The sequence below is a fragment of the Rhinolophus sinicus genome, linkage group LG06 (genome assembly GCF_036562045.2).
Source record: "Rhinolophus sinicus isolate RSC01 linkage group LG06, ASM3656204v1, whole genome shotgun sequence".
Taxonomy (NCBI): domain Eukaryota; kingdom Metazoa; phylum Chordata; class Mammalia; order Chiroptera; family Rhinolophidae; genus Rhinolophus; species Rhinolophus sinicus.
Genome location: NC_133756.1, coordinates 59,473,468 through 59,497,911, shown reverse-complemented (window position 1 = coordinate 59,497,911; position 24,444 = coordinate 59,473,468). Strand labels below are relative to the sequence as shown.

The following is a 24,444-nucleotide window of genomic DNA, read 5'->3' as shown; positions in this document are numbered from 1 at the left end:
TAGGCAATATTTCCAACAAAACTTCGTGACAAGTAGCCCCACAAATTCCAAAACACGAATGAGTGGGGACAAACCACCAGGTGCCACGAGGGCTGTGTGGTATCAGCGCCTGTATATGAGGAAGGACGAAAGAACTGAGAGGTGCCTGTTGGACCAAAGAACAGGAGAAGCCCCAAAGAGCCAATGGATCTTCACTGGGATGCAAGTAGGCTGATATGGGAAGGGCAGTTGAAACTGAGAGGGATTTTGCCCTCCAAGAGCAAGTGAGAGCGAGGAACTATAGCCGCCTCACCGCTATCCTCAGATTTACCTTTACATTCCTTTTAAACATTAATTTTGAACCCACCACATTGGATTGTCATCGAAACAAAGCCATGTAGGCAAACATTTCCACAAGGGAAAGGAAAGCTATGAGCTATTTTCTTTCCAGTTGCTCCGAAAGAACTTGACAATGCAAGCTGAAGAAGAGAAGTAGAAGCCAGATGCTCAATTCACTTGGGCAATGATTAGAATGAGACCTGGAACAGGAGGAGGCAGAGAAACGCAAGCTACCTTTTCGTAGTTGGTGGTCGGGTTGCATCTCTTTTCTTATGGGTTTTAAATAGGGAACGTTGTTGACAGTGCATGACAAATGGGCCTGTGGGTACTAAATCCATACATTTGTTTTGTTTGGTTTTCTGAATCTGTATTTTTCGTTACAATAAAGATGTTTCAAAAAGGCAAGGAAACATACACCTTTGAGATAGCACCTTTCTTTTCCATCCAGTGTATTTTGTCTGAATCACACATTACTTGTTAATTGAGCAGGAAGAGCTTTAGTAAAAGAGGTAAATTGCAATCCTCAAAAGTCTAAATAAATAGGCTAACAATGGTAACATTGGTTGCTAGATACTACATACAAGGGAATTTTCTGTGCCATAGTTGTCTAAGAAGGTAATTTTTAGGACAGAGATTGCAAGATCATGGAGGCCTGTATGCCTGTGTTTCTCAAAGTGTGCTCTTTGGACCACCTGCATCACAATTATTCCGGCTTATCATGCAGGTCCCTGGGCTCCAACCAGAGATTCAGATTCAGTAGATGTGTCATTGAGAGCTTCTATGCCAGAAGTTCATCCTATTTTTATTTTAAAACACAGAAGCTCTACCCAAATAGTGCCTTCCTGGTCAAAGAACTGAAAACAAGAAACTCTACCCTGGTAACTAAACCACTATCTATAATAACTATAATGGTCAATTTTCTCGGATAAGTACCTAGAAATTTTGTTACTAGTGTTTGATGTGGTAATGGCTTACGGACATGCTCCTCTTTCTTCCTAACCAGGAGATAAAATACAGAATGTCATTTCTATGTGGGTAACTAACTGAACTGCAATATAAAAGCCTTAAAATCGTAAACTAGTCTTCTCCAGACCCTAAAATTTAAAACTATATACTCTAAATTCAATGTGGCAACCAGATTTGGCTGAACTAAATTAGAAGCACAATTTAAACTTTAGACGTTACAAGGGCATTCTGGGTTTGTGAGCAGTTTCTTTAATCTTCTATATCTACAATTTTTCCATCTGAAGATTTAATATTGAATTCCCATGCAACTGTTGAATAGTATTGTTTCTTGGGAGTTATTTATATAGATCTTTTGGATGTTGGCAAAATTGTATTTCAAAATTGAAAATGAGACTTTTAGGGAAGATTGTAACATTAAACTTTATATATATATATATAGTGTGTGTGTGTGTGTGTGTGTGTGTGTGTGAATAGGAATTCAGAGTTTATGTTAACTGGCAGGATGAGAAGAGGCAGGAAGATTAGAAACACCCATCAAGGCCTTTAGGAATACGAGTGGCCATTCTTGCTATGGCAATGAGAAATAATGGGAAGCAGTCAAGTCAGACAGCTGACTCTAGTGCTGTAGTGCTCAAAAATATTACCTGCAGGGACTTGTTAAATGAGATTCTTGGGTCCTGCCTCAAAAGATTCTGATTCATTAGGTTGGAGAAGAGCTCAGGAATCTGCATTTCTACAAGCTCTTTAGGTGAGTCAGTGCCAGGTAGCCAGTAAACCATACTTTAAAAAATCTTTAACAGGGGCTATAGCCCACGCTGGAAATTAGTACCATTGGTGTCCAGTAAGGAATGGTATCTTGGCAGCAATACACAATAAGGTGAATAGCAGCTAAGAGGTTTGAGGGTTCTGGCAGTCAGGCTAACAGACTGTATTAGTTTCCTATGGCTGCCATAATAAATTACAAACTGGGTAACTGAAAACAACAGAAATGTATTCTATCACAAGTCTAGAAGGCAGAAGTCCAAAATCAAGGTGGCAGGGCTCAGCTCCCTCCAGAGGCTCTAGGGAAGATTCTGTTCCTTGCCTCTTCCAGCATCTGGTGGCTGTCAGCATCCCTTTACTTGTGGCTGCACATTACAACCTCGGCCTCCATCTTCACATGGCCTTCTTTCCCTCTCTGTGTCTCTTCTTTGGTTGTCTCTCATAAGGACATTTGTCGTTGGAGTTAGATAATCCAGAATGATTTTATTTCTAGATTCTTAACTTAGTTACATGTGCAAAGACCCTTTTTCTAAATAAGGTCACAATCACAGGTTCTGGAGATTAAGACTTAGATGTATTTAGCGGGGCAGTGTTCAACCAGCTACACAGGCCAATTCTGGGACAACTAGCTGCTTTGGGCCACTGTCAGAGCAAGGGAAAGTGGGGTGAGGTGGTAGTTGGCAAGAACAGTCTGGCTCTAGTGCTAGAACAGTCTAACCTTTAAGGGAAGGTCAGAAGGGCTCAGACTTAGGAACCAGCCAAAAGCTGGCCACTAATAGAATTGCAGGTTAGAGTAAGATAAGTAGCACAGCTGACTTTATTTTATTACCCTGAACTGAAGTCAGGATTCTATCATCTCTACTAACCAGGACACAACTGTTTCCTTACTCTTGGACAAAGCTAAACTGCCACAGCAAGTGGATATCTAGGAGCAGTAGGAAGATTAGAGGCTGGGAGTCAGATGGGACTACAAAGAGATGCAGAGCACAACCACACGAGTAAGTAGAATTATTAAAAGCTGCTACTTACTGAGCACCTGCTACATGCCTGGCACTTTGCATTTATTATTGCCTCTTTTTATCATAACCTTTCAATATGGGGCCCTATTTAACATATGAGGAAACAGGCTTTTAAAGATTGTTATATAGCTAGTAAGTGGCACAGGCAGAATTTAAACCCAGATTACTCTGGCTAAAAAGCCCATTATCTTTCTACTAAAGTATGCCACCTCTCCACAAATTAATATCCTACCTCAAACTTTAGCATCTTGTCTTCCTCTTCTTTGAACCCTTACCTCCACCTCCTCATCCTGAGACATACAAGGTCAAAACATATTTCTCGGCCAAATACCCTCCATTAAAAATATAACTTGGCCAAGGTAGAATGGTAAATATTTCAAAGTTTTTTAAACCAGAATCACAGGTGTGGATCTGGATTATGAACACTTGCTTCCCTGTGGCTGTGTCATAGCCATCTTACTGCAATCACTTGTGGAAACTCCAGTGGGGCTCATGTACACAATTCCAAGTCCTAAGGTTGTCTCTTATCTGAAGATGCAGGTCTATAATGGCTGTATGTTGCAGCACCACTCACCCTCAACCCTCACCACCACCAAATGCATGCTACGAGTGACGTTCTGCAGGTGGTACTCTCTAATTACAGTACTAGTTTTCTCTATAGTGACCCACAGTGGAAAGCAATATTAATGGAACAATATCATGGAAGTTGCAAATACATAGCCTCTAGCCCAACCAGGAGCTGATGTACCACCTAATCTCCCCTAAAGTTAGTGTCAGTTCTATGATAAATGTTTGGGTCAATAAACGTTTGGGTACTAGGCCATGGATCGTCAACTGGCTTGAATGCAAGACCAAAATATTCTGCCTGGTGCAAGATTTAACAGTATGTTTAGCTCCTTCTGTCTCAGACAATGTAACAGGACTGGAATATTAAGGAGTCTGAGCCTGAACTGACACATCTTTTCAGGCCTTTCATAAGACTGAGCATATGAGTTTTTTGAAATTACCATTAATAATGATGATTATAATAATAAAGTCTTGGGAAAGGGCTTGAGGTATTGCAATCCTCATCACCCAGTGAGCACCAGCTCAGCAGCTATTTTGTGCAATCCTCAGTGATTGGAACTTCATGTAATGACCTGTGTCCTACACCTTTCCCCACATTCCTGCAGGGGTCCCTTTTCCTGCTCAGTCTCACAGGAGCAATCTTCAATTTTAAGAACTATGAATACTTTACAGCCATACAGACGTCAATTTAACAGTAATACAATATTTTTCTGATGACAATTTCTAGGTTAGTAAAAAAATTCTTTTAAAATATTTTGGGATAGGTTTGGGTCGTCGTGTTTGCTTTTAGTCAAGTTACTTGCTAGGAAACAGAGATTGTCAGGTGCCGGTGCCAGTACACGCAGCAGGGTTGGCTGGGAGCAAGACGTCATCGTGGGAAGGGTGTACTTCTTCGGATTACTGCTTGGCAGATTAGAAACCCGCAGATCAGTCCTAGGTTAGCCCTGATTAACTGACCTGGGTGCTTCTGGGCCAGTGTGGGGTGTTTGCTAGGGTCAGACCAATATTGTGGTGAGACTGTACTCGACAAAACATTCAGAGTTAATTTTTATTTAAACCCAATCCAGGCTAATAATGAAGCTACCAGGAATGATCTGGAATGTTAACTAAATGGTGCCCGCTTTCACGTCAGTCCAACCTTCTGCCCCCACGAAACTGTCTGCCCACATGCTTCTGTCTATCAGCCACGGCCTCCGGATCAGCTCTCGCCGCGGCATTGGTTGAATTTCAGGAAGGGAGAAACCCATGATTTAAAGGGCTCGGTTTCCACCTGCCAGGCATCCTCCGCATGGTCCAACTTGCCTTTGGCACAGATTTGGGAAAATCTCCGGTTGTTGTTCACTTATTACACTAACTGGTCAAAGGAAATGGAGTTCCCAAAGGTGTCCCCTTGGTCACCTTGACAATTTCCAAAAGCGAAACTTGCGCTCTAGATTGGATCCACAATGAGTCTGCGGGGCGCGGAATCCCTGCCCAGGTCAGCAGCGCCCGCCCGGCTGGTGGGCGGGGACTCGGGCGGAGCTTGTAGCGGGCGTGGTCTTCCGTGGGAAGAGGAAAGGCTTTGCCCCACCTCCTAAAACTCCCTTTCCCAATCAAGGCGGTCTATGCAAATAGCACCCCGGTCGCCCAGGTAACCATGATGCATGGCAGCCAATGGAAGCCATCAAGTCCCGGTCCTGCTCTACGATTGGGACTGAAGTAAGGTGACAGAGGCCCAATGGGCTGTGGGAACGGTCCTCGGCGGGTTGAGGGGCGGGGATATGCAAATATGGTTTGAAAAGCCGGCGGGAAATCTGAGTTTCGCGGGAGGACCTTGGCGCGTAAACCGTATCCCTTCATTCATTGTCAGCAGCAGCTTCCTGGAGCCATTTTTCAGCTGCCGGCCGCAGCACCCGGGCTGCCGCCGCCGCCTCGCAATCCGTTGCATCGGCCGCCCCCGACGCCTCCAACCCCCCTCGGGGCCCGATATCCGTGCGGCCCGGACCCTCCTCTCTCCAGAGCCCCGATTATTTTTGGCCCCCGGGGCCCGTGCGGTGCCGAAAAATAAAAAGAAAAGAGAGAGAAGGGGCTCGGAAGCGCCGGGCGGGGAGGAGAGAAGGAGAGACTTGGAAACTCCGACTGCAAATAATAAAGAAATTGAAAACAATACATTAATATACCATAGCAATAAAAAGAGCAGGACCGAGAGATGAGAAAGGGGATCCAGCCCGCCCTGGAGCAGTACCTGGTGACCGCCGGGGGTGGGGAGGGGGCGACAGTCGCCGCCGCCGCTGCAGCCTCCATGGACAAAAGGGCACTGCTAGCCAGCCCCGGCCTCCCCGCCGCTGCCGCTGCCGCCGCCGCCGCCCCGGGCGCGTACATCCAGATCCTCACCTCGAACACTTCCACCACCTCCTGTTCCTCCTCCCTCCATAGCGGCGTCGTCGCCGCCGGCCCCCTTCTCCCCAGTGTCCCCGGCGCGGAGCAGACCGCCGGCAGCCTTCTCTACACCACGCCGCACGGACCCTCCAGCAGAGCCGGGCTGCTGCAGCAGCCACCAGCGCTGGGACGCGGCGGCAGCGGCGGCGGCCCTCCGGTAATGCCCTCCGGTTCCCAGTGTCCCCAGCCCAGGCGGAGGGTGGGCTCGCACCTTGCGGGTTGGTGGGCGCGCTTCCCCGGGAGAGCGCGGGCCGAGTGCCGTGGGCCTCGGGGCTGCCCCTCCAACGAGGGTTTATTGTTAGACTTGTGCGCTCCCCTCAGCGCCCGTGGGGTTGGGGGGCTCCGCAAGGCGCGCGGGGTAGTGGGGATTGCCTTGGCGCGAACCACATCAAACACTCTGAAACTTTTCGCGCCCCCCCTTCTTTTCCTGCACTTTTCCCTACCCCCATTCTCCCCTCCCCTCCAACTCGAAGCTTCCTCTTTCTCCGGCGTAGGATGGGGTCACGCCCCGGATGGAGAAGGGGGTGGGGGAGGGAGTAGTGAACTGGGGAGTGGGGGACTCTGGGGGGTGGAAAGCGGGGTACTGTTGGGCTGATCATACCCCATCGGCCTTGGAGGCCCGTCGGTGGCCAGGGGTCCCTAAAGCGTGCTCGGAGCGCAGGAGCTCTGCCACACAGTGCTTGTCACATTTCGGATCTGTAACTCCCAGCAACAAAGGGGCTAGGGGCAGCGGAGCGGGGTGTGTTGGGAGGTGGTGGAGCTGGTAGCCAGGTGGGCGTGGGCTGTCTGGGGGTGAGGGGCTAGCCGGCTGGCGCCCGGGCCTGGGCGCATCCTGGCGGTGGCAGCAGCGGCGCCCGCGTGGCCCGAGTGCCCGGGCCTTCCTCGCCCGGCCCCGGTACTGCCCTTGACCCGCCTCTCCCCTTACCCCTTCCTTCTCCGCCCTATCCCCCTCCCCGCCCCCCGGCGACGGAGGGCGGGTGCGGCCGTGTTCCCGTCCCGCCGCCCGGGTCTGTCCCTCTCCCCGGGACCCGCCGGTGACGTTTCGCACACGTGCGCGGAGGACGCGCCTGTGACTGGGGAGGAGGCGGCGGCGGGAGGGGGCGCTGGAGGGGGAGAGGGGGCACCCACTTCCTCCTGCTCGCCGGCTCCCTGGCCTGGGACCGTCCCGGCGCCCTCGCACCCGCCCCCGGCACGGCCACCCTCCCTCTCCTCTCTCTACCCCCCTGCGGGCGCCCGCCCTCGCCCGGCGCCGCCGGTCTGCTCGGCCCTCCCGGCCCCTCTCCAGCAGCCCCCCCCACCTCCCCCGGAGCCAGGCTGGTTTCGGAAATGCCCTTACAGCAGCAGGTTAGTGACCCGTACCGCGCGGGGGCCGCCGCGGGGGCACCGGATTGTGTTGGGGGCTGGAGCCGAGGGGGTAGGCGGTTGAGCGGGGTTTTGGAGTGGGAACGGGGGGTTGGGTGCTTGAGGGAAATGAGTAAGCAAGAAAAATCTAACTAAGTAAATGCCCCGGCCTCCGGTTCTAGGAACCTCGGGGTGCGAGTGTCCGCCGCAGGGAATGGGTTTGGTGTTTACGTGTGTTTTATTTCTAGGGGGTGGGGGCTGTGGAAGGGCGATTGAAAACCAGAGGGGGCTTCTCGCCAATGGCCGAGTTGAGCTCTATTTTCTGTCTTCCTTTCCTTGTGCTAGAGGGGGAGGGGGCGGGTCAGAGGGTTGGGTGTCCGTAGGATTCCCAGGCCACCCGCCACCCCCTCCCTTTGTCCCTGTAATTTATAAAGCGCCTTTGAGAGATGATTTAGGTCAGTATGCGGCTTCTCTTTTTGTTGATACTAGAAAGAAGTGTGGCCCGGAGCCCCCCCCCCCCCTTCTCTCCTTCGTTCCCTTCCTCCATGCCTCCTGTCTTCACTCTCGTGGTCAGGCTTGGCCCCCACGAGGCTAGAAACGATCCAGACTCCTTTAGATAAATGGTTGGTTGATAATACCAATCGTTGACCTCACCTTGCCAAATGGGTTTATTTTTTGGAGGATCAAAATTTTGCAGGGGTCTTTAAGAAGGTCAGTACCTAGGTATACTTTGGGAAATGAGATGGGTTTTGGAGTAATGAAAATTTTTATTTCCTTACTCTTCCCAATTTCTCCCCGGGGTTGGATCTTAACTGCTTTACAGCCCCAGAGATACTTGCTTGGGGATGTGTGATACAGTCTCAAAGAAGGTGATCGTTTTGTGTGTGTGTGTATTTTTTCAGTGACTAGGGTCTGCCAGCGGGGTGGGAAACAGTACTGTACCTGCTTATACAGGCAGTGTCCGGTGTGCTAGATTCTCAGTCACAGGAATATTCCATGCTTTATTAGCATTAAATACTACTACTGACTTGACCTAAACATGCTTGGACATATTTTAAGCATATTTATCCCCTACGCAGTTGTTACTATATCATAAACCTAACATGAAACAACCAGCTATTGACATACTTCTTGGATTGGATTGGATTCAGATTTATGGGAGGGTAGTTTTGATAATGGGAATTTATGAGACCACCAGATTGCTTTTTTTTTTAAGGAATCTTAGCCTGCTTGTTGGGCCAGGTCTCCCAAACTGTCTAGCCAAACTTATGTAGTTCATTGTATTTAAAGTATAAAAAATCACCCTCACCACCTTCCAAGTTATTTCAGAACCTTGCCCTCCTTGCCATGAGAATATAATTCCAAACTCATGAGCCCTGAATATAAAGTTTGAGTTTTTTCTTATCAAAATTATATTAGACTTCTATTTAAGTCTTGAAATTTATTGATATTCTTTCCCTAAACAGTAACCACAAATCTGGGGTTGCTAAGTAATTGGCTGAACAAAGAGACCATTTAAATACTTTGTGTCCAAGAAGTAGTTGAGAACTTGTGTTCAGGTGGTCAAAGTTGCAGACTCACCTGGTTCTTACTCTTCTGTTCTGTCTCAAGAACATCTAAGAACTTAACCAGGAGCAAATTATTCACCTTTTTTTTAATGAGAAAAAAATATGCATGAGTACTAGCTTAGGTACTAGCTGATTGCCTCTCCTTTATAAGTTGTATGATACGATCTTAGGCAAATAATGTCTCAAAACAGTTTCTTCTCCTGTTTACATAGGGACAGTAACAGCACTGACTTGGAGTTTCTTTTTAAGAGTTCAGTATGATAATGCATGTAAAACACAGCACCTAGCAAATAGGAGACACCCAGTAGAATGAGTATGCAGAAATGTTATTTTCTATAATTTAGAGAAATGGTATAAGACCACATGCACAGCTGCCCCTTTATTTACATATATGAGCAAAATGTTTAAAAGTTTTCTAAAGTGAAATGTAATTGATTATACCTAATTGATTTAGGTTTCTAAATCTATAAAACATGGCTCTCCTAGCACTGGGTAAAATAGGGACATATCAGTGTGACAGGCCTATATGGAGATGATATGATGCTGAACCGCTGAATGACCGAGCATGAGCTTGTGCCTTGTGTTATGACAAATTTAAAGCAACTCATCCTCACTTTTTTGCCTGAGTTCACTCCACCCATGACTCATGGACTTGCCAACTTTTAGGTACATCTATGCTCAGTGGCTTTTGTAGAACTGAACTCTCAATTGTCACCAAGTCAGACATGCACTAGATAAACTCAGTTTTAGATGGTGAACTGTTGGAAATGGAAGGATTCTAGAGAAACCAGTCAGAAGTGCTATTTTCTGGAACAGAAAGGGCTTCTTCATGTTCTGCCTATTCTAAAAAGAAGCTGAAATTATTTCATTCTACTTCTAGAAAATTTGGGCTCTGTTAATGCAAAAGACAATAGACTATTACATCTGATTTCATTTCATCCAGTCAAAGCAACCCACTGATTATATTTGGAAAAGAATTCATAATGCTTGAAATTTTCCTGTAAGAATGGAGGAACCATAGGTGCTATAGCTGGGTCTCTTTTTTTTCCTGTACAACTATAAAAGAAGAAATATGCCAAGTTCCTGTGGTTCTGTACTCAATAATCTTGCTTCTGCTGAGATATATAGTTGATGCCAAGTTTAAGCTAGGAGAGAATATTTAGTCACTGCATACCCCAAAATGGAAGTTTTAATATAATGCACTGCCCAGACTCGGGGCAGTACAAATAGTTCAGTGCCATAATCAGTACCAAGGGCGCCACTCTAATCATCCTCTGAAACAAAGCACCCTTAAATGTGGCACTGTGAGCTAAGGAACCCAAGCTTGTGAACAGGAAAAGATTTTTTTTGTTTTGTTTTTCTATAAATCGTCACCTTGTGTAATACTTGGAAGAGTAGATTGTGAGATTAATGTGCTGTGTAAAGCTAACTTGAAAACAGAAAATAATACTCTAAGCTTAAACATGACTAACAGCACCTGGAGATTGAAAGACTTTGGGCAAAAGTTGCTTTTATTCTCATTTCCCAGAGGTACAGTGCAGTAGTTTTCTTTTAACTCTTCGGTCTTCATTGCCATCCCCAAAGATACCTTTAACCCCTTTCCAAAGGACTTGGGCCCATTTGGCAAAGCTTCAAATATTCAGTTAATTTTCTGGCTGTTGATCTAATTTAAGGTGATTTACATGTGTTCCATTTATACGTATGTCCAGTTTACATCTACTTTCTCAGGCTAACCAATTCCCATTCCTTTTTAAACACCTATTTTCTATGAACATCTTAAATTAGAATGAGTGAAAATCAATTGTCTATGCTCATCGAATCAAGTCCCTCATAGATTCCCATGAAACCACCCCAAATAGTGCAAGGTAAAAAGTAGATTTTAGTTCTTATCAGATTGTTTCACTTTGTTTTTTAAAGATAGGAACTTCCCTGAATTCTTGGAGGTACTAAGCATGTGGTTTAATGCATATTTTCATGCTTGTTAGCAGCTTAAAAATAGTGTTTCAGGGACTGTATTTACAATTGCTAAGAAGCATTTTCTACTAATCATTTTTTCATGGGACTAAGAAGGGAAGATAACTGGGAAAGCAGTAAATATAGGAAACCACTAATGGTATCTCCTTCCTCCTACTCTGATCCTCATTTTGGCTTCAATGAGTGACATGGAAAATGTATCTTACACAAAAAAAGATACACAGCAGAAGGTACAAAAAAGCAACAGTTAAGATGGGAACAGGAAACTTGGAGGGAGGAGGTGGGGGTTAATGTAGAGGGATAATGCCCATAGCTTTTGCTTCAGTAAGAAATAAATTGGTTTATTTTCTGTTCCCACTTTTGCTTCAAGATACTCTCCCCCCAAAACCGTGTGCCTTTAGATCTCAAAGAAAGTATAAGTTACAGGAATGCATTCTCATTCCCTCCCTCCCTCCCAAACCTTAACTGGGGGTCAGTCTGATGACCAGGGTGGCCACTATTGTGTACAATATGACTTTGAACAAGAAGAGATAAAGCCCACTGGTTGGCAGTTTGTATCACAAAGCCCACGCACTTTGCTTTGCTGGAGAACCTGAGGGAAGCAGACCACTGCTTTGCTTTGTAAACTAAGGCAGCAGTTTATGTCAGTGGGAGGTTGATAGCAGTGAGAATTGACAGCTGAAGGAATAGGGAGCAGATAAAAAAGAATAAATACAATTGACTTTAGTCTGCTTTCTGTTACTGTTCCTCATCTCTCTGGGTCCATTTGTAGTGTCCAGGCAACATTCTTATAACTTGACAGTCCCCAAGAACAATGCTTTAGGTTAGCATAGGCAATAGTCAATATTTCTGACAGTCTTCGAATCATAACATTTGAGAGCTGTAAAGCAACAGAATTATGTGTGACCCAATCGCCTTCACTTTGCATTAGAGGAAATCAAGAACCAATGCAGTTAAGTTACTTGCCCAAGGTCACAAGCTAGCTAGTGGCAAAGCTAGAACTGAAACTGGAGACTTGAATTCTTAGAAGCAGTCTCATTCACCATGAGAAAGTTAACTATGTCTCCCTTAACTATGTCTCCAGTGCCCTACATGAGAAAATTGGGATGTGTAGCATACATTTTAGATTGCTGTAGGGAGTAGTTACATTTTTTTAAAATGTACACATACAGTATCCTTGGAACAGTTGGTTTTCTAGTAATTCATTCTCAAAAATACAAAAAAAGCAAAACTACTTTAGATGTTAAATGAAAGGGAATTTTTTCAAATGGAAGGAATGACTGACATAATAAAAACATGATAGTATTTTTTAAAGCTTTGTTATTTGCAAATTTGATTGTTTTCTGTGGAAATGACATTTCTGGTGCTCAAAAAGGGAAACATACACTTCACGGAGAATAGAACCTAAAAGGATTTTTGACACTCTTTAGCAGAGACGCAATGCGCAGTGTGGCTCTGGAATTGGAGGTTTTGTCCTGGGCCATCCACGTCCTGAGTGACTTACGGGGTTCAGAGGGCCCTGGGCCCTTGCCCACCAACATTAGACTAGGTGCTCTTCGTCCAGGAAAGTTTCTGGTTTAACAAAGTGGCTGATCAGTTAACTCTTTCAAGAGGCAGTCCCATCCCCCAAAAGCCAGAACTAATTTCCTTAAAATGTCTTTTTTTTTACTTGTGGAACTGAGAAGCTTAAAAATAGAATCACTTCAAGCCCTGAAGCCTAAAAGTGAAACACAATCCAAGGTGGCTGTAGTTCACTGACTCACTAGGGGTAGAGACATATGGCTGGTCTATAACCCACAAACCAGAAAGGTGCCATGTGCAGGTCTGGTCTGACAGCCACTGAGCAGTAAGGAGCAGCTGATGAGAGGTGTAGTTACCAGTGAAGCTGGTTTCCCCCGGAAGATCTTTTGGTGGATCCAGTCCATCTTTCAGGGAGTGGAGGGGCAAAATGCCCTTGTTCCTCCCAGCCAGTTCATGCCTGGCCACCCTGGAGATCCTTTTGGCTCCTGCAGCATGCTCTTGATGGGCTGCTGAGAAAGGGTTCTCCCTGCTGTTTTCAGGATCCTGAATGTGGTGGCTCTGGACACTGAGTTATAGGAAGTGAACTCAGAGCCGCTAGATTTCACCTCTGCTTTGCCCTTCTCATTTCTGATGCCTTGAGGCTCCAGAAGTATACCGGAGCAGTAGCCCTGTGGCCCCACACCATCCTTCGTGACCCTTTCTGGGTCTGGCAGCCCATAGGAGAGGAGCAGGCTCATCCACACCCTCCACCTAAAAGGCAAAGTGAACAGCAGGCAGCTGAGTATTAAGAGGAAGACGATGGAGCCTAGGACCTGAGTGCCTGGCTCTTTCCGCTTACTAGCTGTGTCTTTGGGCGAATCACTTCCCCTCTGTGTCTTAATTTCCTCACCTGTAGAATGGGGAAATAATTGTACCTACCTCCATGGGCTTAGGAAGATTAAATGAGTTCATATTTGTCATGTGCTTAGGAACTGCCTTTCCCGTCCACGGACGTCTATGGAGCCGGGCTGTCCTTTGTTGTTTGCTTTCTTGGCTAGCCCTAGTGTTCACTGAAGCCCAAAACACCTTTCTAAAATTGGTGGTGATGGGGAGGCGTGAACCATGGGCCGGTTTTCTCCTAAAGTACTCTTTAGGATCTTTGTATCTCTTCATAAACTGTCCATTGACTTGGGAGAAAGAATGGAAGAATAAAGTTATTATAATAGTACTTTTGGTAGTAATAGTGTTGTGACTACAATCTTTGTTTCTATGATTAAATGTGTTAATACAGTTGCATTGTTAATGTCATTTCACTTCTGTACAGTAAACTGTGGCCTAAGACTGAATGGCAGAAATCTGGGTGCCTGAGGTGTCTGGGCCCTGGCAGCCTGGGCAGCCCTAGTCAGGGGCAGGGGAGGGGCTGTCTCCCAGAGTCGGGGACCCTGCTTCTGGACATGCTTTTCCCATTCCCGTCACCCCTCGTTTTTTCTATTATGTCTGTTCTTACCCCTCGCCTCTCCCTCTGCCTAACTTTTAGAAGGATGCCAGAATTGCATCCCTCACTGGCTGCTTCCATGACTTACCAAATTAATTACAGCCTTTCCCTTAGCATTTGCGGTAAGGTGAAATCATAACTTTCCCATTTTGTTTCCCATTCTTTCTCAGGTGGCTGAGGTTTTCCTTTCATTTCCATTCATTTGCTGGGTTCTTTCTACTCCCACTCTACCTTGCTCTGGCTGCCAACCACTGGCCCATCAAGGAAACAGTCTTCCCTGATTCCCCAGGGGCTTGGACCCCACCCACCGCTCCCGTTACTGCTTTCATGTAGCGCTACTTGGTCTTCATCTTTGGCGTTCTTGACTTACCCCTCCAAGTCTGCAAGCTGCGAGAAGTCAACCTGTTTTTTGTGTTTCCATCCCTTCGTTCCTGCAATGCCTTCTGCGTTGTAGAGTCTCAAATGTTAGAGAAGAGGTGTTTTCACTAGACACCTACAGTGTACTTGGTGCCCCCATCGTCCTGTTAGGGATGCAAAGAGGTATGGTGTTGTGATGTGCCCACTCTTGCATTTGCAGTCTCTTTGGGGAGACGGGCTTTTAACACAAGTCGATTCGAAAGCAGAACTAAACAGGAGTCGGGAGGAAAGCGAGACGCACCTAGTCATCAGTTGTATGATGTCAGCAGAAAGTGCCAGCTGATCCGTGACAATGGGAGGCCATGGCTCGTTGGTCATCATCAGTCTTAGACCACATTAGGGTACACATTTGAATCACCCGAGCGCTTTCAGAAAATACCAATACTTGGGCCGCACTCAGTTTAATTAGAATCGCTGGGGGTGGAGTCCACACATGGGTAATTTTTTTTTTTTTTATGTGTTCCGGATCATTTAATGCCCACTCTCAATTGGAACCACTGAGCTAGGTGGAGAGGGAAGATGGAGGAGGTGGTTCGTGGCTGGGGAAACATCATAAGGCAAAGGTAGGGAGGCAGAGGGTAGGTTAGCCTAAGAGACTGGTTGGACTGGAGTCAGTATGGAGGAGTCCCAGGACCTACCATGGGCTATGTTGGCAAAATTGGTCTAGATAGAGATTGTGTTCCTACCAGGGCCGGGCAGTGAATTAATGGAGAGTGCGGGTAGGATGGATAAGTGGTGTAGGGCTTGTGCTGGTACAGAGAAGAATGTCATATCAAAAGGGAGCCATGAGACCCTGGCCCAGGCCATGGCTACCAGAGGGGAAGGCAGGCCCCATTTGTTGCCAGATCTTCAACCTTAAAAGTGCCAGAAATCTTCCAGTTTTCAAATGCTGGCTCTATTAAAAAGGAAAATGTATAAGCCAAACAAAGTAGGTCTCTAGGCCAGATTTGGCTTACAGGCTGCCACTCAGCAGTGTCTGGTCTCTTGGATAAGAATAGCTAGTGTTTATCAAGTGCCTGCGTGTATGGAGGGCACTAAACTAAGTGCTTCATGCGCATTAGCACATTATCCACATAACCTATGAAGTGGGTACTGTTACCATCTCGTTCTGCATAGGAGGAAACAGACAGTGAAGGGTTAAGGGGCTGGCTCCGGGCTCCCCTGATGAGTAGAGCAACGAAATTAAACCCAAGGAGCCAGGAACCAAGGTGTCAGCTTATTCCTGGTTTTTATCCTCTGTGTTCTCTGATACTAATTACGTAGTAGAAACCCAAGAGACCTGTAGGAACCCAAAAGAAATAAAACAGTCCAATGTTTTTCCAGGCTTACCTGATAATAAGAATTTCCTGTAGCACTGGTTCCAGATTCCCATTTCCAAGTTCCACCTCAACCCTCAGTCAGAGAAGCACCGAGTCTTCTGATTTTCTGGAGCATTTGGGAGACACTGTTATACGTAGTAGAAAACAAGCAGAGGTTTCCTGAAGCTGGAATGACCAGGTGATGCAGGAACCACCTGCAGAATCCATGCACATTTTGGTCATCTCAACTGCTTTTTCAGTTGGAGAGAGCAGCCCTATAGAACCAGATACCTGGGCCAGGTGTGTTGGTACCCTATGCCTACCCTTGTGGTACCAACTTCTGGATTTCCAGGTCATTGCCAAGGCAAACCATCCAAAGATGAGTTACCCAAAACCCAAAGGAGGTAAAACAAGAAGGGTTTTCCAAAAGGTTGAGAAGCTTAGCTCCGGAGGTTCAAGTGCCAGGTATTGGCTGGGAACCAGGGCGGTGATGCCGGATGCCCTGCTCTGGAGGGCTGTGCTTTGCAGTGTCATAGGAAAGCTTTTCATTCTGTCGGGCCTGGGCCTGTCTGGACCGGGTTACCAGGTGGACAAAAAGCTAGAAATTTCCCAGGGAAGAAAACCAGGGCATACTATTTAGAGTATGGGTGCTATAGATTCAATAAGTCTGGAAGCAGGACAGCTATAGTGACAGTGTGAAAAGGCAGGATGGAAGTGAGAGAAGGCTAAGGGAGAAAAGAAATAGAAACACTTTGACACCCAAGATGCTTAACTCCTGGGGCTAAAAGAATGGATGAAGTTGAGTTTGTCCTCTGTCAGGGCGTGTGCTGTGTGGCAAGAATGGTTAGTTTGGTATGAATTGATTGTGGGTGAAACCAGAGGCCATCTGGCTTTCTAAGAGGCTAGGACTGAGCCCTGGAAATGTGTGGCTTTGGTGGACGTCTTGATGAACAATCACAAGCCAAAAACTGGTCACCCTCGTTTTTTAAAAAAAAAATTAATGTGGGACCACCAAATCCTTTCGTCATTTTCACTTCTCTCTCTATAATATGAAAACGAGACAGATTCATCAGGTTGATTTGGAGGATCAATACTGTCAGGGCTCCCAGAGACAAGCCATCAGATGTTATTTATTACATGCTTTACCAGATCTGGGCTTCTCCTAGCTGCTCTGAGAAAGCCCACAGTTTGCAGCCTCTCAAAGCAAAGACGCAGCTGGAGAGTGCTGTGCATAAAGAAAGCCCACATCGCTGTCTTGAACTAAGGTGGCTCTTTTGACCATTATGTCCTAATTTTGCTGATTAAAAAAAAAAAAATCTTGAATTTTTAGCTTATTAAAATTTAAAACAGAGTGTTGGAGTCCTTTTCTGGAGGAAAGAGCCATGGAAATTCTAAGTATCTTTATAGTTGATTTTTAAGTACGTAACTAGTATTGAATTGACTCGTTTTGAGTTGACTAGTTTTACTGCTGTATTGAGCAGCGAAACTTGGGACGATCACACTAATAGTCAAGCTCCTGCCCTTTCATGTTGCTGTTCCCTTGTTCACATCTCAGACACCCTCACTCTTGGACTAGTCTTTAGGTGGCGAGGCTTTCGGCCCGGGAGACCTGAAACACGGTGGTGGGTATGGAAGGAATGTAGGACTTGAAGATCTGCCTTCAGAAACATGCTTTGTCACTTACCAGTATGTGTGACCTTTTACAAATTATATCCATTAGCTGTAGTTAGCTAAAATAGTGTTCCTGTCTCCTTCAGTGCTTGGAAGGATTAAATGAGATAGTGCTTATAGGAAATGTACTGTGTGTGCCCCCCCACCGTAATCAAAACTCTTGGGTGTTGGTTGAATCTAGATTCTCTACATTTTACCCACTTCAGGCAAAACTATTGGACAGACACTGATTGAACACCCACTTTGTGCAGAATGCAGTTCCCAGTATTCTGGGGATTTCATAGGGGACTAACATTGATTCTCTTCTTGCCCTCAAGGAGTTTATCAGGAGATAAGGGAGATGAGATGAAACATGTTCTTCAGGAGCTTAAGACAAAAGACAGTGAGTGCCATAAGCAAATTATTTTTTTAGCAACACATTTTTATTTTACATAATTTACAGTAGTATAATCCAGAATAGCCTTCACTCTTTAACTGCAAAGTAAATATGTTTTCTTTTTTAAAAAATAATTATTTTTTAACTTTTCTGTTACAGTTGACATACAATATGATATTAGTTTCAGGTGTACAACATAATGTTAGACATTTATATAGCTTATGAAGTGACCGCCCCTGTAAGTCTAGTACCCATCTGACACCATACATAGTTATTACAATCCTAATGACTGTATTCCCTGTGCTGTACTCTACATCCCTGTGACTGTTTTATAACTGGCAATTTGTACATCTTAATTGCTTCACCTTTTTCATCCATCCCCAAACCACCTCCCATCTGGCAACCAGCAAAATGTTTTCTGTATGTGTAAGCTTATTTCTGTTTTGTTTGTTCATTTGTTTTGTAGATTCCACATATAAGTGAACTCGTATGATATTTGTCTTTCTCTGACTTATTTCACTTAGCATAGTACCCTCTAGGTCCATCCATGTTGTCGCAAATGGCAAGATTTCATTCTTTTTATGGCAGAGTAGTATTCCATTGTATAGCTGTACCACATCTTCCTTATCCATTCATCTAGGTTGCTTCCATATCTCGGCTATTGTAAATAATGCTGCAGTGACCATAAGGATGCATATGTCTTTTTGAAATTCATGTTTTGGATTTCATTGGATAAATACCCAAAAGTGGGATTGCTAGGTCATAAGGTAGTTCTATTTTTAATTCTTTTGAGGAAACTTCATACTGTTTTCCATAGTGGCTGCACCAATTTACAATCCCACCAACAGTGCACAAGGATGCCATAAGAAAATATTGATGAAGTTTCAAAGGCATCCAAACGGGGGGTCCGGGTGGGGGCAGAGAAGGCTTTAGGAAGTTTGAAACCAGAGCAGGGTTTTGGCATCGTTGACATTTTGGCCAGATACTTCTTTGTGGTGGGGGCTGCCCTGTGCATTGTGGGAAGTTTAGCAACAAGCCTGGCCTCCGCTCACCAGGTGCCAGTAGCCCCTCCCAGTTAGGATCAAAATTTTCTCTGGACATTGCCGGAGTGTCCCGGGGCGCAAAATCAACCTTCCTCCCATTGAGAACTACTGAACTAGACCTTTAACTTTGGCATGCCTAATGCTTCATGGAACCCGAGAGCTGTGATTCACTGCCCCCACTCTTCATAGGTGGTATAGCTGCCCTGTGTAGCCAGCTGAAGCCCTTTTCTGATCATGCGTTCTATGAATTGGCCACTCAAAGTTTCTCTGTAAGTTGGAGAAGAAAGGATCAAAGTCTGCAGTTCAGGGAAGGCCAAGGAAGTTTTGCATTTATCATTTACTCCGCTGGGCGATAAGGGAGACCTGCTCAGGACTAACTTCTCAGCCTGGCTGTTGATCCCAGCTTCACTATAGTAGTGGATGATTTGGACACATCACTTCCCCGCTAACCTATTTCCTTACCTGTGAAAATTGAATGCCGTAATGCCTATAAAGTGCTGGCTCCAGCACCCGCCAGTGCCAAACACTCCCAAATGTCTTTGCTGTCATTGTTACTAAGGTGAGCTTCCCTTTCAGGGCAGTTCAGCTTCTGTGGGATGCCAAGTGGTGCTTCTGTAACCACTTTCCCTTGCTCATCCATCCCCGTGCTGGCCGGTTTCTGCCTTGGGCATCCCAATTCATTTTGTTTAGTAGATGTGTATGAGGCACCTAGTATAGACCAGCCCCCGTTGTAGGTGCCGGGGAAATGGCAGTGTCAACACAGACAAAATTCCCTGCTTTTGAGTGGCTTGTGTCATAATTGATGAAGATCTTGCCATCAATGGATTGCATCAAAGATCTTACCCTTGGATGGATTCTGGCCTGTTTTCTTTTTTTTTAGAGCAGTGGTTCTTACATGTGTTGGCCCAGACCAACAGCACTAGGGAGCTTGATAGAAATGTAGACTTTCAGGTCATACCCCAGATCTCCTGAGTCGTGAACTCTGGGGTGGGACACCAGCAGTGTAGGGTTTAACAGGATCCCCAGGTCATTCTTATGCACCAATTTAAGAGCCACTGTTTGATGAAAGATAGATACCAAGAAAAAGACAGGGGAAAGCCCGAGGCCTTCATTGGGCTGCAGTGTTTTGTACATGGTGCCGTCAGAGAAGGTGTTGCTCATATAATGCAATTCTAATAGGTGCAGAGCTTGCAAAATATAGTCTTTGGTGTATCAAGACAATTCAAAACCGGCAGTACCCCCCATCTCTTCCTGGGCCAGGCCTCCCTCCTTGAGATGGGAGGACCCTGCGCTCCACAGCACAGAACTTGATAACAAACACTTGGCCGCTTTGGGGCTTTTCATCATCCGGTGAACAGGGAGACTGTTTCCCTCCCTTTTCTCCAGAAACTTTTGACATGTTTGTGTGACAGTTATTTTCTTTCTTTTCATTCTTTCTCTTTTAATCGTCCTCTTGTCTAGCACCATTAAACATCTTTATATCTATAATCCAGTTGCCCGCCAGATGTACAAGTGAAGTGGTTGTTCTCCTTACATGTCTGGTAATTTGGGTGTTTAAAAATGTACAGAGTAAATGAAATGAGAGACCATGGAAAGCATCCAGCCTGGAGCTTGGGCACAGAGTGGCAGCCACTTGATAAATGTTGGTACAAGCCCTGCCCCTACCCCCAACTCATTAGACAAACCAATAAAGGCATTGAATGGATAGCACAGTTCTTTGTGTGAAAAGCTCTCGGCTAGCTACTGGCAGTTTGAATGGGTGTGTGAATAACCATCATATAAATTATAACAAATTGTGGAATCAAAAGTTTTGATTATTTCAAACTTTTATTAAATTTATATGTAATTAAATAAACAACTTAAAAAGTCAAAGAAATAGGTGTTACCTGATTTGTTTTCATGAAGATGAATGGAGAACAAAAAACAAAACAAAACAAGAAACCCTAATCAGATTGGCAGAAATTTTCCCTTCTGTACTGGCCCAAACCTGGATCTACATTACAAGTAACTTGTCAATTTAACAGCCATCTTCACTTAACAAATGCTAATTAATTACAACCATGTTGAAAGGAGTGTTTGGGATAGATTGATAGTTCTTTTGATAAAAGACTGTGTCTTGAAAATGCATGTGAAAGATTATAAAGCTTTATTTTAGCCCTCGTTTGTCTTGGCGGTTCTCTTCTAAAAATGTCCCTGTGGCCATTGGTGGGCATTTCCTCCCTCATTCCATCCACCTTCAGCTAAAACAACTTATGGTTACAGTGACAGTTTTAAGTTTGCCGTTTGTGGCTGATTATATTATAGAGGTTAGGAAAGTAAGGCAAACAGTACTCATTTCTTGCTTCCTGCCTTGCTTGAGAAGGTGAAGATCAGCTTTTCTAAGTCCTGGACTTTGAAAGTTTGCTACTCTATATAGCAAGGGTGGCCAAGGTGTGGCCCTTAACTGTCCTCCACCCCTGAAGTTCTGAATGACTCAGCTGCTGCCATCCTTTCCAAAACCAGGTCTGCAGACTGGCATGCGGGCCTCCCTTCTTTCTGCCTTTTGGAGTCGAAGAAACTGGAATAGAGCCATACTGTCTACGTAGCTGAGTTTTATAAATATTTTTTAGGTGGATCTAGGCATGTATTATCACATTTGACAGTAACAAGTTGCCAAGTGTTGAGCTCTTCTGAGTCTTGCTTTTCCTTTGCTGTCATGTAAGAATAATGTTAAACTGGTCTGTTGGTTGGCTATCCTTTTTAGATCAGGTAGGTCTCCTGCTGTTTTTGCACCTTAGAGAAGAGATCTCAATAGGAAATGATAGGGGCCCCAACTTTCCATGATTACGAGCTCAGATTTGTTGCTCTGGGGGACTACTTTGTGTTAGTCTGAAAACTGATGAACTAGAATGCAAACTGATTCATTTATCTGGACGAATATACCTGCCTAGGAGACAGTTGCAGAAATAGGTATTGCTTTGTGTTCCCAATCAGAAGATTATTAGCTGAGTCAGAATAAAGAAACTGACGAACTGTTAGTATCTTCCAGGTGTGACAGTTTCTCTGGAGCGTACCTGCAGAGGTGGCAGTCCTGCTGGCTGTTTAAAGGACATAATGGACCCATGCATTTAGTCAGGTGTCCAGTGATGACTGTTATGAAACACTAACTTCATTGCCTTTTTCTTAAAGAAAAATACTTAATTTTAATGCATGCTTATAATTTAAAGAAATCAAAGGATATATAAATCAATAGAGTAAAATTTAAAATAGCTCCTAGTCTGTTCCCTCCTAGTTCTGCTTCCCTTCCTAGAGGTAACAGCTTGCAAGACCTTGCCCTTTTCTATCCATTTGCAAATATATATTTTATATAAGAGTGCAAATTGTGGCTTGCAGCTTATATGTAGCAAGGAATTAGACGTATTTCCATACTGATGTTCATTCTTCTTGGTAATAGCTGCACTGCCATCCATGATACAAATATGCTAGAATGTAGTTAGCTCTTCACATTTGATTGTTATTTCTCATTTTAACTGTTGATATTATAAACTGTGCTGTACTGAATATCCTTGTACATATGTTTTTGTGCACGTGTGTATTTCTGTAGGCTAGATTTCTCTTTATTTCTCTCACAGGGCACATATAGTAAAATGCTGATACCTGAAGGCCGGATTGTCCTCCAAAAAGACTGAACTTGTTCTTGGTCCTATCGCCAGTGTAGACAGTGCCTGCTTTCTCATATTCTTTCTGGTACTGGGTCACATTAGTCTTTTTGCAGTTTTGCCAGTGCCAGTGGATGGTATTTTGGGTTTCCTTAGTGATTACCACTGTTACCACCACCACTGCTGTAACTATTACTGCTACTGGCTAATAGTTATTGACTTTTTATGTGCCAGGGTTGTTTGAAGCACATTACATGAAATTTACTACTTTAAACTTCAACATCCCTATGAATTCGGTATGATTATTGTCCTCATTTTACAGACAATGAAAGAGTGGTGGATTTGTACATTTAATCCTTTATCAGCGTTGTTTACAGGGCTGTTTATAATTTTCTTATTGACTTATTGGAACTTTTAATGAGTTACAGATATTAGACTTTCTCTGGTATGTATGTGTCTGCAGTAAATATGTTTCCCTAGTTTATCATTTTTCTGTTAATTTTATCTATGAGATGTATTTCTGTCTACAGAAGTTTTGCTTATTTTTTTTAAATATAAAATGACCATTTTCACAGTTGATGAGTTTGGTGGCTTGGTTTGGGAAAGACTTTGCTAATCCCCAAATTATGGCAATATTCTATTCTCTTCTTCTGACTTCATAATTTTATTATTTTGACCTTTAACCTCTTTGGAAGGGTGAGTGTTGCACACGTATGCACATGTAATCAAGGATCTATGTTGGTCTCTATCTGGACATTCTACTCTGCTCCGTCGATATTTTTGTCTCCTTTGTAAGGAAACAGCACACTGATTTAAATACAGTCGTGTATTTAAATACAGTCGTTTAGTGTTGTTTTGCTATAAATAGGGGGAAATCCTACTCTCATCTTGTACTTGTTTTTGTTTTTCATTAAAATTATAATTTTTGTCATTACACTTTTATTTTCTTACTACACTTTCTTGCAGATTTACAAATTGGGGTTCTGTCTCCCTCAGCCACTATGAATTGAGTGTGATAAGAAAGGTAGTAAATTGCCTACCTTGTTGGTAGTTGTGAACACCGGGAATGGTAATGAGCATGTATTATTTCATCTGCTACAGCAACCCTTTCTCATCTGTAGATGAGAAAAGTGAGGCCAGCAGGTAAGCTGTTTGCTCCAGTCTACACTTCTAGACAGTGATAGAACCAGGATTCCAGACCAAGTGATTTCAGACTTCTTTTTTAACCCTGATGCTACCCAGACCCATGGAGTCCCCTCACGGGTTGTTTACAGGCCTTTGTCTAAGATGATTACTAGTTGTCCCTGTGTTCTGCAGGCAGTCGGTGGCATGTACAGCGTTTATTGTGTGAAGTGGAAAGCCTAAGATCTCTCCTGAGGATTCACATTGAGTTGAAAAACTCAGCTTTGCCAAGGGTAGTTGTTCCAACTTAGGACATGAGTCCAGGTGGGACCACAGTGTAAAATAAAAGTGAGAGGGGAGAGAAATCATTTAGCAGATGCTTCTTCTTAGGCCCGACACTTCCTTAGCCCTCTCTCAGCTCTGAGAGCTATGGGTCTGGCTGTGGGTGGGAGCACAGGTGAGGAGGACACGGTCCTGGACAATGAAGGACCAGGCATTCTGGTGGCGAAAGCCATAGACACAACCCCGGGAGTCTATACCTTTTCAAAGAAAAGGCAACAGGTTAGCTGTCTGGTGGAGGAACAGAGGTCTGTAGTGGGTCTAGAAATGCTTCGCTGTAGAGGGGCATTTAAACGGGGCCATTTTCCTCTGCATCTGAGTCGATGTACCTACCAGTATAAGCCTTCCCGTCCTGCAGGTGTTTGCCTCTTGAGTCGGTTTCTTGATTCTTAAGGGTGAATGTCAGGAAAGTAATTTTTTTTGGAGAACTTTGAAACTGCCTCCCTAACAGAAGTCCAGCTGAGCTCCCACCGGGAGCCTTGGAAAAGTAATCCTATTTATTAGCAGTGGTATATTGATTTTGTGTGTGAAATGGACTCAAAGGCCTGTGACAATGAGTCCATTTGAAATTATAATTTAAAATATCTAACAGAATAGCTGTGCAGAAATACT

General features: G+C 44.6%; 1 protein-coding gene and 1 long non-coding RNA gene across 4 annotated transcripts in view; one reads left to right on the top strand and one right to left on the bottom strand.

Annotated features, from left to right (window-relative positions):
• Window positions 1–4,666: 4,666 nt before the first annotated feature.
• On the bottom strand, window positions 4,667–5,991 carry LOC141572139 (uncharacterized). Its single transcript, XR_012497318.1, has 2 exons — window positions 5,857–5,991; window positions 4,667–5,750 (listed from the first exon to the last, which is right to left on the bottom strand). It is a non-coding gene; the product is annotated as an uncharacterized LOC141572139 (long non-coding RNA).
• The window catches only part of E2F3 (E2F transcription factor 3), a 73,506-nt gene continuing 54,657 nt past the window's right edge, over window positions 5,596–24,444 (top strand). The window contains exon 1 of one of the 3 annotated variants that reach the window (XM_019734283.2): window positions 5,596–6,207. In XM_019734283.2, the coding sequence (XP_019589842.1) occupies window positions 5,821–6,207 (387 nt within the window). In that variant the 5' untranslated portion in view covers window positions 5,596–5,820. Of the gene's footprint in view, window positions 6,208–6,781; window positions 7,395–24,444 lie in introns of those variants that run through there. The other 2 variants (XM_019734284.2, XM_019734285.2) reach the window with 2 other exon arrangements.